The 18,098-nt window shown below is 34.4% G+C and overlaps 1 protein-coding gene across 1 annotated transcript; it reads right to left on the reverse strand.

Annotated features, from left to right (window-relative positions):
• Window positions 1-9,034: 9,034 nt before the first annotated feature.
• LOC108461270 (polypyrimidine tract-binding protein homolog 2-like) lies at window positions 9,035-14,569 on the reverse strand. Its single transcript, XM_017761062.2, has 11 exons — window positions 14,355-14,569; window positions 14,010-14,253; window positions 13,700-13,909; window positions 11,826-11,888; window positions 11,667-11,740; window positions 11,265-11,360; window positions 11,006-11,063; window positions 10,602-10,706; window positions 10,428-10,509; window positions 10,058-10,170; window positions 9,035-9,777 (listed from the first exon to the last, which is right to left on the reverse strand). Exons 2-11 carry the CDS (start codon window positions 14,193-14,195, stop codon window positions 9,406-9,408), a joined length of 1,359 nt encoding a protein of 452 aa, XP_017616551.1. The 5' UTR covers window positions 14,196-14,253; window positions 14,355-14,569; the 3' UTR covers window positions 9,035-9,405.
• Between the last annotated feature and the right edge of the window lie 3,529 nt (window positions 14,570-18,098).

Here is an 18,098-nt window from a genome sequence, read left to right on the forward strand (position 1 = left end):
TTTGAGTAGAAAATCATTGTTTGCCTTGAGAGCCATAAATCCTAATTCGATGGTATCTAATGATGGTTCAATTCTAGCAGAGTTGAGACTAGACCGATATTTCTCCAAGAGATTCGTGAAGCTCAGAAAGGTGATAAGGAGTTGCAAGTGAAGATGGCTCGGTGCGAGACAAGAAAAGAATCCAAATTTTGTATTAGTATTGAGGGGTGTATAATGTTCAAAGATAGAGTTTGTGTACCCAAGAACAATGAACTTATTCAGGAGATTCTGCAAGAGGCACATAGTAGTTGTTTGTCAATCCACCTGGGTAGTGTAAAAATGTACAACAACCTGAAGAAATGTACTAATGGTCAGGGATGAAAAGTGATATTTCAAAGTTCGTTTCCAAGTGTCTTGTATGTCAGCAAGTGAAGGCTGAACACCAAGTACCTTCGGGTCTACTTCAGCCTATAATGGTCCCCGAGTGGAAGTGGAATCGGATCACTATGGATTTTGTAACGGGTTTGCTGGTAACCCTGAAGAAAAAGGATGTTGTTTGGGTTATTGTGGATAGGTTAACAAATTCGGCACATTTTATACCAGTGCGTACTGACTACTCCCTTGAGAGATTAGCTGAATTGTACGTTTCTGAGATTGTGAGACTACATGGGGTGCCCTTGTCGATTATTTCAGATAGGGACCCGAGATTTACCTCGAGGTTTTAGAAAATTTTACAAGAGGCTTTGGGAACAAAGTTGAGTTTTAGCACAGCATTTCACTAGTAAACAGACGACCAGTCGGAAAGAGTGACTCAGATTTTAGAAGACATGTTGCGGTGTTGTGTTCTTGAGTTTCAAGGTAGTTGGGAAAGGTATTTGTCGTTGGTTGAATTCACCTACAACCACAGTTATCAGAAAAGTCTGAAAATGGCACCTTATGAGGCTTTGTATGGACGAAAGTGTCGAATGCCCTTATATTGGACTAAGCTCAGAGAGAGTCAGATTCACAGGGTCGATTTAATCAAAGAGACTGAAGAGAAAGTTAAAATGACTCATGACTGTTTGAAGGTCACCTCGGATAGACAGAAATCCTACGCAGATTTGAAACGAAAGAAAATTTAGTTTCAATTCAGCGATAAGGTGTTTTTGACAGTATCTCTGTGGAGGAAAGTCCTTAGATTTGGTAGAAGAGGCAAGTTGAATCCTCATTTCATAAGACCTTATGAGGTTATCGAGAGAGTAGGACCAGTTGCCTATCGATTGGCTTTTCCACCCGAATTGGAAAAGATTCACAACGTACTTCATGTGTCCATGCTACACCGATATAGATTAGACCCTTCACACGTGATTGCGTCGACAGAGGTTGAGATTCATCCAGACATGACTTATGACGAAAAGCCAGTCAAGATATTGGCTCAGAAAGTCAAACAGTTAATAAATAAGATTATTGCACTCGTGAAATTTTTGTGGCATAAACATGGAGTTGAGAAAGCCACATGGGAACCCGAGGCGACTATGAAAGATTAGTACCCAAACTTATTCGCCGGTAAGATTTTTAGGGACGAAAATCCCTAAGGGAAAGAAACGTAACAGCCTGATTTAAGGCCTAGTCAGAATAATGGTCTCAAGACCACAAATTCAGAGTTGAATAAATTATTTTATAATTTCTTAGATGTTATAACATGTTTTTAAGACTGCATGAAAATTTTGGTGAGTTAATTGTGACGTTTGTGAGCCTGATTGTGAAAAAAAACTAAATCGCATAAAATGAAAAAGTCCTATTTTGATTTCTAAAAGTGCCAAATAGCTAGAGAACCTAAATTAGGGATATTTAAAGGGAAATTAGGCCCTTTAGGGAGGCATGGCTGGCCATAGGAGAAAAGGGTGGGCAAATTTTCAAAATTTGGTAGGTTAAGTGGCTTATTTTGACCAAAATAGAAGAAATTAAAAGAAAGATGATATCTTCCTTTTTTTATCTTCTTTCTCCATCGAAAATCAGCCATTGAAAGGGGTTTGAAAGCTTAAAAATTCAGCAAATTTAATCCTTCAGAAGTAAGTGATTTTCTGACCCTTTGTTGAAATTTTTATACTTTTGAGACCCTTGAAACATGAGCTTTCACATGAGGGTACTATTTTGCAAAATGATTAAGAGTGTAGGGTTTTGCCATGAAAGGGTTTGTAATGTTTGCTGAGTTTTTATGGAAGAAAATAAGTCTTAGGTGTATTATCAACAATTTTTTTGAAATGTGCTAGCGTGAAAACACCTAAAAGGACTATATTGCATAAGTTGTAAAATAGATGTTAAGTATGTGAAATAGTGGGAATTTGGAGTTTCTATAAGAGTAAAAAAGGTTCGGCTAGGCTTAAGATGCGAAGAAATTCAATAAAAATAGTTTTTGGGCTTAGGGGTAAAATGGTCATTTTGCAAAAGTCTAGAGGTGAATTGGTCATTTTACCCAATTATGAATTATAGAGTGCCTAGATTGATAATGCGACTAATAAGTGCATTTTGTTATTATAGCTCAAGAAGTATCGAATCTGGACCTAGACCGGAGGAAAGCCAAGCAAAGCGACTAAATCGACTAGTCGCCACATTTTGTAATCCAAGGTAAGTTGTATGTAAATAAGACAACTACATTGAAAATATATGTGTTTGAATTGCATTGAAAGTATTATAGTAGGAATTGCTTGATTATGGAAATAAGAGAATATGATGAGAATAAAGATAGTAGAATTCCTGAATGAACCTTAGGAAATAAATCGGATATTCATGCCATGACGTTTGGGTCACTTGCGTGAGCTAGGTAAGACATGTTTGGGACATGCATCGGCCACATTATGAGAGCCAGTGTAAGACCATGTCTGGATATGGCATCAACATTGAGACGAGTGCTAGTGTAAGACATGTCTAGGACATGCACCGGCTTCGAGACGTAAGCCAGTGTAAGACATGTCTGGGACATGCATCGGCTACTAGATGTGTCAGTGTAAGACCATGTCTGGGACATGGCATTGACACAGATATGCTATAGCTTGTGTAAAACCATGTCTGGGACATGGCATCGGCACCTGCACCCATGTTTGAGGCTAAATGAGCATCCGATAATGTCCCAAATGGTTCAACGGTGAAAGTATGATTTCAAGTTAACAAGGAAAGCATAACCGTGTTGTGAGTGGTACAAGACCTATATGATATGTATGAAATGTGAGCTCAATATATGCTATATGAGGTGTATTAAATATTGATGAGTAAGTTTTGCTTATGCCACTTGTGTATTATAATGCTTGTTGATGGATGATAAAGTTATGTTGTATATTTATTTATGTGCAACTTACTAAGCTTTATGCTTACTCCCTTTCCTTTTCCATTTTCTTATAGTGTCATCTATCTAGCTCAAGGACCAAAGGAAGTCAGAGATATCGATCACACTATCAATCGAAGTTTTTGATATAGTTTGATTTATATTTTTGAATATGGCATGTATAGGGCTTAGACTTTACTAATTTTTGTGTCATTGAGAACTGGCCAAATGTGTTGGCTTGGGTTGGAAACCCTTCATTTTGTATTAAGCCTTGAATGATGGCTATTATTCATTTTGATTTATATACAAAGATGTTACTTTCATGGATGAGTAAAATGCACAGATATAATGTTATTTATTGTGGCTGATTTGGTTGTATGAGATAACCTTATATTGGTTTTGGTTGCCATTAAGTAGGTTGTGTAAATAAGGGTGGCTAAAAGGCTTGGTAAATAGCCTTATATTGTCCACAAGGGTAGACACACGGGCATATGTCTATAACGTGTGTGACACACGGTCTGCCTTAGGGGCGTGTGGTCTAACCGTGTGTCCCCTACATGTAAAAATTTCAAGTCAGTATACATGATAGTAAACACACTGGAAGAGACAAGGCCGTGTGTCTCATCCTTGTGGGGAACACGGCCTAGCACACGGCGTGTGCCTTGGCCGTGTGACATTTTGGGGATGCTGACGTCAGAAACAGAATGTCCATGTTTTTGCACACGGGCTAGGACACGGGCATGTCATAGCCTTGTGAAGGACACAGGCCAGGGACACGGGCGTTTGCCAGGCCATGTGAAAACCCCTATAGGTGTGCATTTAGAACTAATGGCTACACGAGTGTGTTGCCCTTCTACACAGGCGTGTACCCTGTTCCAGAGCCAAATTTTCTATAGATGGTTTAAGGACACAGGTTGATCCCAAATAGTTTTCAATGGTTGATTTGGGGCTCGTAGGCCCATAATAAAAAGTTTAAAGTAGAAATTGCAAAGTTCTTAAGTGGACCAAGTCTTGACGACTTGGGGAACATTTATGTACATGAGATCGATTAGGTAATGCCTCGTATTCTGCTTTGGTATGGGTTACGAGTATGGGGTGTTACATATCGTCCCATCAGTACCTTGCCATCTCGAGGGTAGAGAGAGAAACTTCTTTTCCCCGAACAATTACCTTCATCCAAGGTACGTCTACCCATTGATTCTTCTCAGTCTCCTTTAAGAACACATAAAATTCCTCGTTTTTATGAAGGTAATTTTTGTTGAACTGTTTAAAGATTATTTGCTACCTCCCTTTATTAGATGTTCGCATGGTTGTCCGCTATGTATTCACTGTCAAAAAGGTTGCTACACATGATTTTTAGGTTATGGAATAGTTGAAAGGCTGAGAATTCATAGAATCTTAAAGAAGAGGGTGGCGAAGGTTGTTCGGTTGCTTGTGGGTGTTAAAATATGCCCAAAGACTAATAATGAGATGATTGTATTCACATACTCGTTTTACCTTATTTGTTAACTTAAGAATAGTATGATTATTCTTAAAAGGTCCTTAGTCAAGTATTAGTATGGGCTTGAACAATAATAATGCATTAAGACTAATGTGTAGTTGATTGATGAAAAAGTGTTTTCATTTACATAGGGATGTCAAAATCAATAAATGAGTACGTGTTAGAGAACAATATACTAGATTGACCCACTATGAGTATGTTTCTTGGATTATTATGTAATAGTCACAACATTACTCATAGTGATTACTATGTATACGATCCTTAGACTTGATATCATCATTGTCCCAACATCGAGAGTCGTATATTTTGATACAGTCAAACATCTACAGTAATAGGTTGTACTATAAAGACTAATGTTGGGTATTCCACAATCTATGTAGTCGGATATGATTTATCAAGATAGGATTTGTGCCTCCTACATAATGGGAGTAATATATTAGGCCATTTGATAGAGTGAGACTAGAAATGCATGGTCATGCTTAAATAAGTTGATATGAGATATTAGACTTTTTTTTTTTTTTGTTATAGTGTACTCAAAATATCAAGAAATATAAGATTGGACTATACAAGTGTGACTATTCCATGATTTGTGTTCAATCTAGATATAATCGATAAAAAGATATAATACATGAAAGAATTATTACAGAAAGGTTATATCGAATCACGACTTCTTGTAACTTGGGTAGCAATGATACATTACTAGATGCCACTCATTGCTTTTAACATTAGAAATGTTCTTCTATTACTACTAAAGTTACAATAGCCTACAAGGTCGCACCCATGGTTGAAGCGAACAGAATCCAAACACAGTTGGTATTGTGTTTAGTTGTCACATGAATTAATTTAATTTGATAGTTAAATATTAAATGCATTATATGTACAAACTTGGTTAGCAATGATACATTGCTAGATGCCACTCATTGCTTGTAACATTAGAAATATTCTTCTATTACTACTAAAAGTTACAATAGCCTACAAGGTCACACCTCATGGTTGAAGCGAGCAGAATCCAAACACAGTTGGTATTGTGTTTAGTTGTCACATGAATTAATTTAATTTGATAGTTAAATATTAAATGCATTATATGTACAAACTTGTTGTACACAAATAGTGAACATAGTTAAAATTAATATATGAGTTTGATTCATATAAAATATTAACTAAATATAGTTTGCCAAATTTATTAAAATAAAGAGTTATAATAATTTCGATCAAAGATAAAAAATAGGAAGTTAATATTTTTTAGAAATAATATATTTTTAATATTTTTGTATGCTTCTCTAAAATGAAAAATAATTATTCCATTTTTATTATGTGACAGAAGAAAAAGGAATACAATCCCAAAATGTGTGTAGGTTACCAAAAAGAAAGAAAGGAAAAAGGTGGTTTAGCAGCCATTTTTTTAAATTCTCTCTAAATGGTTCAAAAGAATATTTGTTGTTCATTCATTGACTAGATAGACTACATAAAGGTCGAAATAATTTTGTTGTGGCTTGGGATCGACATTGCACAAGGGAATTAGATTGAAAAGGTATATTTTCAACCTTGTTTCAACCCAATTCGTTCCTTGTACTTGGATCCATGGTTGTAGATCACCAGAATAATTTTTTTCCACTGCACTATGGGGCGTACCGGCATCCCAACACTGATAGTGGAGCCACTTGTATGATACAGATTCAGGATTAAATTGATTGGTTGATGCGATACACCAAGTCTGATAAAATTAAGGAGAAGAGAGTGTGGGGAAGTTGAGAATAAATAGAAAAGGAATTAGCCCAAGGATTAAACTTGAAAATATTCCTCATTAAATTCATCTTAAAGGGAGAACAATCGCTTGACAAATAGACAAAATGAGAATACTGATTATACATGAGATACGTGCTGTTTGATTTGATTTATTTGATCTGTCTTATGTATATATGATACAGGTAATTTGCTTAATAAACTGTGTATGGTTAATTTGTTAAATATATGTAATAATATGTTCCTCTCGACCATTAATTAAATGTTAACCATTGATTTTGATGTCTATTGGGTCTTATATATTATTTTTTAAGTGTTAATTAATTTGTCTTGGGGAAGTGGGGTTTCTGTTATTCAAAGTTAATAGTTAACTTGTTGGTAACATTCGAAAAAGGAACAAAAGTTGTTCTACTAAGAAGGCTCATAGATCGAAATGTTGAAAATGTTTTTTTTTTTTTTTTGATAAAAATTGTCAAAGAGTGATGTTTTTTCTACAGAGATCTAAGTGCAGTTTCTTACATTTCATCGGGGTTTGCCGCTGTCTGGGCAAGAGGCTCTGCCCCATGACCCCTATGCGTACGTGACATTAATTGTAGGGACAATTTTTTATTCACATTAACAAGCGACTAAATTAAAAAACATATCATATTTTTTATGTTATGATTGATTTGCACGGTGGTTGGAAATGATTAGTTATAGCCCGATAGCTCATTTGATTTATAATTTACAAATGTTGTAATCTTATAAATAGGGCCTGTGTGTCATGCCTTTCTGTTTTTCTATTGTATTTCTCTTCCCATCCTACTTCCTCATGTGTAAAACGAGTTGCACCCTTAAGATACCTTTCAATTGTAATTGTAAATTGTACGAGCTGTTGCAAACTAAATGAGATGAAGCTTGAGTGGAAAAGAAGCTTGAGAAACGACTTGCACCCTTAGGATACCTTTTGGTTCTCCCATTGGCTCTAGAGGAACCACATTAGTTTTATAGGCTATAATTATTACATTTATTTATTGTATTATTTTATTCATGTATGTGATCCAATGGATGATATATTAGCATGCATCTTATAGGAAATTGATAAGATCAATTAAAGGATTAATTGGAGTAATGTTGACCATTAATGGTGAGACGAACTGAAAAAAAAATACCATCAATAAAAATTAAGTTAAGATTGCCTTCCAATATTTACCCTCGTTAATGCCACGATACGTGGGCTCTGCTAAAGCGAAGTACTTCTATCTATCTTGGTCAAACACGAAGAATAAGCAAGTGATATTCGTCAGTTATAATATTGGTTAATAACATAACTAGGTTACTCTAATAGGATTAGAAACCAAGAGGCAATAAATTTGGATAATCATGAGATGATTGAAACAAGAGTTGTCCACCAAATAATGAGTTACATATGATGTAATTAGTAAGTGTTGCTTACCCAAATAACAATAATCTTGAGAGTAAAGCTAAAACTGACTTGAAAGGAGGTGAAATATAGATCATTACTCACTTGAAAAACTTTAAAGAAAGGATTTTTCGAAATTAATGAGGGTCATCTATTTTGAATAAAATAGTGGGAGCATCTTTTGATAAAACCCTTTTAATGATTATAATAAACTTGGTAAATTTACTTATGAACATGTTTTATTATTGTAAATTTATTATGGCAAACAACTCAAACTATTTATCATTGCGATCTGTCCTTGAGAATCACAAGTTAAATGGCTTAAACATCCTTGACTGGTTCTGTAACTTGAAGATTGTCCTCAAACAAGAATGAAAATTATTTGTCATTGAAGAACTCGTTCCTAATGAATTAGCAGCTAATGCCTCTAGAGTTGACAAGGATTCTTGTAAGAAGCATATTGATGACATGGTAAACATAAGATGTCTAATACTTGCCACCATGACTCCTGAACTTCAAAAACAACATGAGGATATGGTTGCCTATGATATGATCAAGCACCTCAAAGAATTATATGAGGGGCAAGCACGTCAAGAGAGGTATAAGAGCACGTCAAGAGAGGTATAAGACCTCTTAAGCTCTGTTTCGATGCAAAATGGTGGAGGGAATTACTATGGGAACTCACATTCTTAAGATAATAGGTTATATTGAAAGTCTTGAAAAACTTCGATTCCTTCTAAATGAGGAATTGGCCACCAATGTTATCTTGCAATTGTTGTCGAATAGTTTTAGCCAATTTGTCCTTAATTTCAACATGAACAAAATAAAACTTTACCACAATTACTAACATGTTGAGAACTACTGAAAGTAATATGAAATATGTCTGCTTATTTTGCCCTACTTGAGTCACTTTAAGACCCACGGACCCACGTATGTATCATGGACTCCTAAATAATTTTATTAAACTTGAGAAACCTTAAGGCCCACATATATAATTTGGACTCGTAATTAATTTTAGTTAATAAGCTAAACTAATTACCCAATTATAAAATTTACAAAAGAACTATCTTAATTATGTTAAAATCGTGACTTTACGGCATTAAAATACTTCCATAAACTTTATTTAAGTTTATTTCATTCTAAATAATTAAATAACATGATCTCTTAAATCTCTTAATTCAACTTTGGATTCCAAGGCATTATGTAAAAGCATCAACAATAGGAAGCCAAAATCCTCTCTCTCTCTCTCTCTCTATATATATATATATATAACACATCTACGATATCTTTTCTTTTTGAGTCTCAGCTCTGCACTCGTTTGCAATTCCGAGAAACGAACATGTTAGCCCAAAATAGTCCTTAAAATGCTTACCATGACACCGTTCAAAATTAAAAATGGTAGTGATCACCCACCATGTGGCCGGCTAAGGCTAACCGAACTCAGTTTTTATGTAATATTAGATAGATATACAGATGCTATTACATCTGATTGGATCTGTAAGGAGGCATTGCCCCACCTGCTGCGTCTGGTGGTACACCTCCCTGGCCTGGCATTCGCATCATTCCGGGATTCGTTTGAGGCATTGAGGATGGTGGTATGTAAGGATAATGATTACTCATCTGCACTGGCATGGATTGCTGCGCCACTGCCGGAACAGTTGAGGTCCATCCACCTGAAGGCTGAGGCAGCATTGTAGGTTGTTGTAACCCTGAAGCATATGGAGCCCCATTGTATTGATGAGCAGCTGGACCACCCATTGCTTGAACTGGCTGTTGCCCCAATGTTGAAGGCTGAGGGTTAACCATGGCCGGGTTAGGGATTGTGTAATCTCTGCTCCGATCATTGTTGACCTGTAATGCAACCACCAACCATATTAATGTGGCAATCTCAAGATCAAACAAAATCAGCCATGTAATTCAAACAAAAATTAAAAACAACATAGCAGGATTTGAAGGGTGGGACTACATGGCTGAGACACTACCGCCTCCCTTTCCCTCCTCACACCCTTCTAGAAAACATAATGAGCAAGTGTAAAGAAAATGCGTGGCTATCAATTTTGCCACCAAGCTGAATTATTGCATCAAAACCAATCATTTAGATAACAATCAGTAAATTGCATTGTCCAAATACCTTTATACTAAGATCAGTGTGGCGTGAATATGAGAGATGGAGCTTGCAAAATCCTCCATCATATATGCAGTGCCCTTCCAAGGTGCCCTTAGCCAAAACAGCTGTCTGAACATCTGCAAAACATGAAAGCATTACTACTTAAATTTAAGGGAAGACTGGAATAATGTGTCAAAACTCTTTTGTATGTTCTTGCCTTGAATATAAAAAGCATAATGGATTAGGACATAAATTCTAATGATTAATTTATATGAATAAGTAGGGTCAATTTAAAAATATAACCTTTTCAACAATAGCCAGAAATTATCAAATGTGTGTAATGGTCTTTTGAACAGGACCATTATTCACATTTGATAACATGTTCGAATATTACCTGGGTACTGAATTAGTGCCTGTAGTCCACCATTCTTATCAAACATGGCAATCTTTTGAACAGGACCAAAAGCAGAGAAGACCTAACACAGGACAACGAAAAGAGAGAAAATGACAAATAATCGGTGTAAGTTGAGGTACTATACAGACAAATAAAAGTTGCTTTCAGTAATACCATGTGTAGCACATCCAATGTAACAGCATACTGCATGTTCTCGATTGATGCAAGTAAAACATTACTTTCTGGTTCGAGTTTTTTCCCATCAAGACCCAAACTAAACTGCAATGACGACAAATGAATTTCATTAATAATGAAAAATTAAAAATAAAAAAAATAACAAACACTACCGAGTCCAGTGCAGTAACGCAGCAATATTATTGAATTCTCTAGTATAAAAATCTTGATGCATGAAACACCTTGATGAGAAACACAAGTATTTTAAAAATTTTATGGGAAGTGACATGGATCAAAACTAAGGTTTTCTGATCTAAGAAACTGTATCATAAATAATTCACAGAGAACAAATGAAAATTCTAACTGCTGTTAAGAGACACAATTGTTAATAGTATGTTCTTTACCTGGCCACTTCCATCTATAGCCGAAGGAGCGACAGGAAGATAGGGATTGGTATAATCTCTGAAAGAAATGGGCAAACAATATGTACAATTACTATAAAATAGTGAAAAATGGATAACACTAGCAGATAGATGAGTTGCACACCCCAGTGAAGGGTGAAGCAACACATGTAAGAGATGAATGATGTACATAATAAAAATACTATCTGCCAGGAAAATAATTACAATCTGGAATCAGATACAAAGAGGAGATAAAGGAAACCTGCTTCTGTGGCTCTGAAACTTCACACTCAAATCTGTATGAGCAGAATAAGTAATCCTAAGTGTACATGGAGATATATTTTCAGAAAGCAGGTACCTGAAAACCCAGGACAAAATGAGTACAATGTGCATGAAAACCTTCAAAAACAAAAGGAACATAAGCTGCAAAATTACAACCCTCGCTTGGACTATAATTCTAAATCAGTGAGTTGTCTCTATGCTTTATCAAGAACTAAAACAATCCAAATATGTGAGGATGTTGTAACACCTAACAGGAACAATCTGCCAAAAGTTCAAGGGCCCAATAGAAATATGTGCTCAATGTAAGTGGACCACATCTAAAGCTAAATGTTCCATTACGGTTGGACTAAATACCGTGTCTAACAATTAATACAACCGTCACCTAGGGATGATTCGTCCATCCAAGGCACTTTTTGCAGATGTGGCTGTTTCTGCATCTGAAAACTGCACCAAAGCCTACATAAAAAGCAGGATATATACTGAGCTTAATTAAAAAGCCAAAAAAAACAACAGATACCAAAAGAAAATTTAATTCATTGACCTGAAATCCAGCTGTCTTCTCAAAGGTAGTAATTTTATGCACAAATCCAAAAGCTGAAAATACCTGCATTATTTAATACTTTTAACAAAGATGAACTAACAAAAATCAAGCAAAAGCACTCCAAAAAGCAATTCCGATCTTCAGTTCTGTAAAAGGTTTGCCAGAAAATAAGGAATAGAGATAAGTTAACATATCCACAACATTCAGCATGGAGACAACAATAGAACTTATTAACAGACTACAGTTTGAGAAACTCAGATTTTACAAGGAAATTGACAAGATCAGGACATGCTAAATTAATTTCACCGGGATGGTGGAACGCCGCAAAAGATGAAAAGAGTGAGGATGAAAAAACCAACGAAGGAGTTCTATGAAACCTCAGAAATTTACAAATAAAACCAGGCTACAGATCAGACTGCTCAAATTTCATTTTTTATCAAGTTCTATAAAATAACAATTCTCTCAACTTATAAGTTAAGAAACTAATTCAATCACCATTCTTCCCTAAGGATAAAATGTAAATCTCCAGTCTCTACCTGCTTCAAATAAATTGCAGCAAACTGCAGACTAGGGGACAGATATTAATTGCTCTAGGGTTTTAATCATTAAAGCCCATGAAGGAGGATGTCAAAGGCAAAAGTTGCTATAAGCACCAGATTCTAGAATCAGAATCAGGCTAACCCCAGGCAGAAAGAAGATACCGCTAACTGAGGACTAACGATAGGCACCTAATTGTAAAAGATTTTGATATATATTTATATATGCATGTATATAGCGCAAATATATACATAGACCACTCATCTCTATAAAAAGTTGGAACGTACCTAAGATAAATAACCTGGTTCTTTAGTAGAACTATATCCAGGCAAACAATTAACTCCTAAAAACAGATGTATAGAAAATAAAAAGAGAAAACTGAGACTGTGACAACTAGCTGCCTCATATTACTCCTATATCATTGAGAGCTTATATTAATAATTATAAATAAAGTTTTATCCCAAAATGGGGAAAGATAAATATGTTAGCATGAGCAGAAACAGACAGAAGGATCTTTCAATCTTTCACAAGCTAATGATGATGACAGTCCAATTCTGTGAATAAAGGGCACAATGGACAAGAACCAAAGCCTGTTACATGGATGATTGGCTGCCTAATCAAAGTTTCTAAAAAGAACTACCAGTTCAGGGAGGCACTTGCCTTAAGCACCTTTTGTTCTAATAAGACAGTGCCTTATGCACCAAAGCATGCACCTCCCTTAATGCTACCATCAATTCAGGGTCTTAGACAATTGTTTGGACATTGCTTCACATAGCCAAGAAATCTGAAGCACTTTACTACCTTGTTCATGTTCAATGAGGAGTGACGATTTTGACACTCAGCAAAACTAGCAACTATTATATCGAACAAATATATAATACAGACCATATATGCAAAAAAAAAATGTAAATGGAGCACAAACTTCATTGGCAGTAGCAGCACAAACAAAAAACATAGTGACACCAAACATCTAAAAAGTCCAAGGGTGATGGATGCACATGAAGAAGAAATGAAAAACAAATCCTAAATGGTAGGAATAGGAGGTAAGTAAGGAAGAGTAAGGAAGAGAGAGGCAGTGTTAAGGAAAGGAGAAAGGAGACAAACACACATGTTCTCTTTCTCACGATGCACTAAGCTGCCATTGGAGATTATTCCCTTGACATGATCCTGCTGATCCATTCACACTCATGTCAAAACACAAAAGCTTTTCTCCAAAAGAGCGTGACAAAAACTACACAACCCTAGTTATTACATGAACTCATATCAAACAACAACTTAGAAATAGTAACTTCACACCCTTCTAAACAAAAAGGAGAAGAGACATACGCCATCCTTACCAAGTGCAATACATCTATGGAAACAAGCCGTGCATCTTGACCTTCGATTGTTACCAACAGTACATTCCCGGCAACATCTGCAGTCGTTTTGTTGTTTACAATTTCTTGCCTGTTAGAATATTGCAGGTAGACCGTTTTACCCCTTACTTGAGCAGGCTCTGAAGATGAAGCATAATACGATATCATGGCAATAGCTTGATTCAAGTCAGCCTAAGAAGGGTAAACAAAAACATATATTTAATTACTAACTTCATTAATATGGTGGAAGAAATTTGACCAGAATTTTAAAAAAAAATCTGATTAAACTTACGAATTCAATGAAAGCTTGATTACGATTGGCTCCAACATTGCACTTGGTGTTAACGACCTTACCAAATGGCTTCCCCAGCTCGATCAACTCTTCCTCCGTACACTCCCATGGCAAGTTTCTCAAATGCAGCACCTTAGATGGGGGTTGAGTGTAACGGAACTGCGGCTGACTTGATACCGAGGCCATCCCGGTCGGAAATCAACCCCTCTAAAAATTTTTGGCAAGAGAAGACAGACCAGAAACCCTAGATGCCAAAAAATATATATGTTTAATTCAAAATCGAAATATATACATAGATCAATCAAAACCAGGAAAATGCAATGAAATTAAGGGAATAAAATAAACCTGAAAACAAAAAGAAACTAATGAGAAAATCCGTGGAAACTTCTGAAGTTCGTTAAGTTAGGGCTTCAAGGAATTTGAGATAAATTGGTATGGTAGATTTTCCGTCTGTCATTAAATTCGTTTTGGTTTTATTAAGGGATGGGCATCGTCCTGGGCTTTTGGCGCCGATGGGCGTTATGTATTCGGGAAGGAGAGATTGGATTGGATTGTATTTTCACTTCTTATATTACTTTTCTTGAGAAACGAAAGGACCGGACTTTACCCGACCCGAGGCAGCGGTTTTTCTTTTCGTTTTGGGCCTTTTGGCCACTAAGGCAGCGTCTTCGGATTCTTAAACTTTGGTGCCCATGTTGCTGTGGAATATAAAAACGTGCAACTGGAGAATTATTTACGACTACTTTTGAAAAATACTAATATTTAGAAAAATTGTTTTTGAAAAATATTTTAAATATTTTAATTTCAGATTTAATTTTTAATATTATTTTAAAAATTATTTTTAAGAAATAAAATGTTCATATTAGACATAATACTATAAAGTAAAATTTGTGTTTAAATAATATTCAAATTAGTTAACATTATTAGATTTCAATAAGAATTTAAAATGATTTATTATAACTTATTATTGATATATAAAATATAAATGATGAATATTTTAAATTAATTACTATTAATAATTATTTATTTGTAAAATTTAATTTGAATATATAAATTATATTTTAAATATTAAAGTATAATAATTACATATTTAAATATATAATGTAATATATTTGAAATAAACTTTGATAAGAAAATAATTGTATAGGTAATTTAAATATTACTTAAAATACATAAGTCATTTGACTCCAAAAGTATTTTTCCCACATCCAAAAACTAAAAATGCTTTTGAGTTTAGGTACAAAAGCATTTTTCATTTCAAAAGTTGTCTATTTAACATTGTTTATGGCTCTAAATAAAGTTTTATTAACCCGTTAAGAAAAATAGAATTTAAGTTTAACTATTACAAATATAAATACAATACAAGTATAAATATATGTCCAAACAAATATAATGTAAAATTAAACCAATTATGAAGCACAATCAATAAACAAAATAAAATAAATTCCATCCATGGTAGATAAATATGTTGAAACTGAAACCTCACATATCGCAATTACACATGACAAAGCTTGAATACGAGTACTCAAAACCTAAAAACTCCATCTTAACCAACAATACTAAAACCTAATTCCCCATTGAAAAAAAAACTCAAAATTAACATTTTCAGTTATTTAAATTTATAAACAAAATTTATGATGATGATCAAAACCACTTAATATAATTTTCTTTTATAAAAATGTGAAAATAATAAGTAAACAATATCTTATTGAAGAAAATTTTATTTTAATTTATTTCTTTTGGCATTATCTTTTAAACATTTCACATTTAAACTTTTGCTTTGTTTAAACTAACTTGAAATGCTTTAACAAATTTAAAGATGAAAATGTAAAATAAAATTTTCATAATTTAAAATTTACATTTACTAAATTTTAATTATATTTTGTACTTAAATATTTTAAGTAATATACTAAATAGATAAGTTAAATTTAGTATTTAATTTTGGATTAATATATTTAGTACCTAAGTTTGACACCTTTTTCTAATGGGGTATCAATGTTATTTCTTGGTCCAATTTGGTACATATATTTGACAAAATTTATATATTTTGGTACCTAAAGATAATAAAAAAGTTAATTTTTTTAGTGTTTAATTTGGGTTTTAGGGTTGATTTAATGAAAGTTATTTGCTAACATCATTAAGGTTGATTTTTCCATGATTTTGTTAATAGAATAAACTTAGTTCTAATTGTGAACTTGTAACATCCCGATTTTGGGCCTAGTCGGAACAATAGTTTCGGAACCACAAATCCGAGGTCAGAGAAATTATTTTTGATATTATTTTATGTGTTATAGCATGATTTTATAGATATTTGAAAAGTTTGGTGAATTAATTTTAGCAGTTGCATGCTTAATTTCAAAAAAGGGCTTAAATCGCATAAAGAGTGAAAATTATGTTCTACTAGTCAAGAGTGTTATGTTGTAATAGCCCGATTTTGGGCTTAGTCAGAACAATGGTTTTGGGACTACAAATCCGAAGTCAAGAAATTATTTTTATTATTATTTTGGTGTTATAGCATGATTATATTAGTGCATGAAAAATTTGGTGAGGAAATTTTAGCGTTTATGAGCTTAATTTCGGAAAAAGGACTAAATTGCATAAGGGGTAAAAGTTCTATCTTACTTGATAGATGTACCACATAGCTAGAGAACCCAAATTGGGGGTCTTTAAAGTGCAATTAGACCCTTTAGAAGCTGATGGCCGGCCATAGGGGACAAGAAAATCAAATGTTCAAAGGAGTTAGTGATTTAATGTATGATAAAATAATACCTTAGAGACTAGCCTTCATTTTTTTTCATTCTTCCTTTCTTCCCCCCACCAAAATTTTCAGCCATTCTAAGGGTTTTGGAAGTTTGAAATCTTAGCCACTTATATCTCTCTCAAGTAAGTGATTGAGATGCTTATTTTTGATAATTTTGGTACTTTTAGAACCCTTATGGCATGAGCTAGCTAATGGGGGGACCATTTTGAAAAATGGTTGATAATCTACAGATTTTCCATTAAAGGATTTATGATGTTTGCTTAGTTTTTATGGAAGCAAATGAATCTTAGTTGTGTAGTAAACAATTTTGGTGACAGGATTTCTCATGAAAACCCTAATAGGACCATTTTGTAAAGTATGTAAAATGGATAGTAATGTTGTGAAACCATGGGAATTTTGGGTCACTATAAGAGTAAAAAGGGTTTGGCTAGGCTTAAGATTTGAAGAAACTCGAAAAAATCAATTTTCGAGCCTAGGGGTAAAATGGTCATTTTGCCAAAAAAGTGAAATTATGATTGCTTAAATTTATTTAGAGGTTAAATGAGTAATTTTTTTTATTATTTTAGATTAAAAAACACGAAAATCAGACTTGGAACGAGGGAAGGCCAAGAAAGTAGAGTAAATCATCTAGTCACCTATATTTTGTAATCCGAGGTAAGTTGTATGTTAATAATGCAACTATATTGTTATGATGTGTAACTGAATTGACATTGCATAAATTGTTTTAATTATGAATATGAGTATGCTTGTTGAGAAACTAATGTAATAAATACTCTCGGTTGAACATTAGGAATAGATTTGGATATTCATGCCATGACATTGGGTGATATGTGTGCTAATGTAAGACATGTCTGGGACATGCATCGGCCACATTATGAGAGCCAGTGTAAGACATGTCTAGGACATGCATCAGCCTAGAGATATACAAGCTAGTGTAAGACCTGTCTAGGACATGGCATCAACTTGTTGAGTGTTGTGTAAGACCTGTCTGGGGCATGGCATCGACACTAATAGATGAGAGCCAGTGTAAGACCGGTCTGGGACACGGCATCGGCCTCGATGTATAAAAGTCAGTATAAGACCTGTCTGGGACGTGGCATCGACTTTGATGTGCTAGCCAGTGTAAGACCATGTCTGGGATATGGCATCGGCATTTTATCCGATGTTTGGGGCTATTGAATATCTTGCAATATTCCAAATGGTTTAACGGGATATTTATGGTTTATATCTAAATGAGAGAACTTATGACCATGTGGTGAGTAGTATAGGTACCTAAACGAGAATTACGACATTTGAACTTCATTTACATTGTATGTTTAGTAAAGGAG

Source organism: Gossypium arboreum, chromosome 8 (genome assembly GCF_025698485.1).
Source record: "Gossypium arboreum isolate Shixiya-1 chromosome 8, ASM2569848v2, whole genome shotgun sequence".
Taxonomy (NCBI): Eukaryota; Viridiplantae; Streptophyta; class Magnoliopsida; order Malvales; family Malvaceae; genus Gossypium; species Gossypium arboreum.

Bases quoted from the DNA above. Each gene is read 5' to 3' on its own strand.
- LOC108461270 (XM_017761062.2), bottom strand. From the start codon at position 14,195: ATGGCCTCGGTATCAAGTCAGCCGCAGTTCCGTTACACTCAACCCCCA. The intron at 11,064-11,264 runs GTTTCCTTTATC...CATTTCTTTCAG, and splicing joins TTTCAGAGCCACAGAAGCAG to AGATTATACCAATCCCTATC. The intron at 9,778-10,057 runs GTATTTGGACAA...GTTGCATTACAG, and splicing joins ACACTGATCTTAGTATAAAG to GTCAACAATGATCGGAGCAG.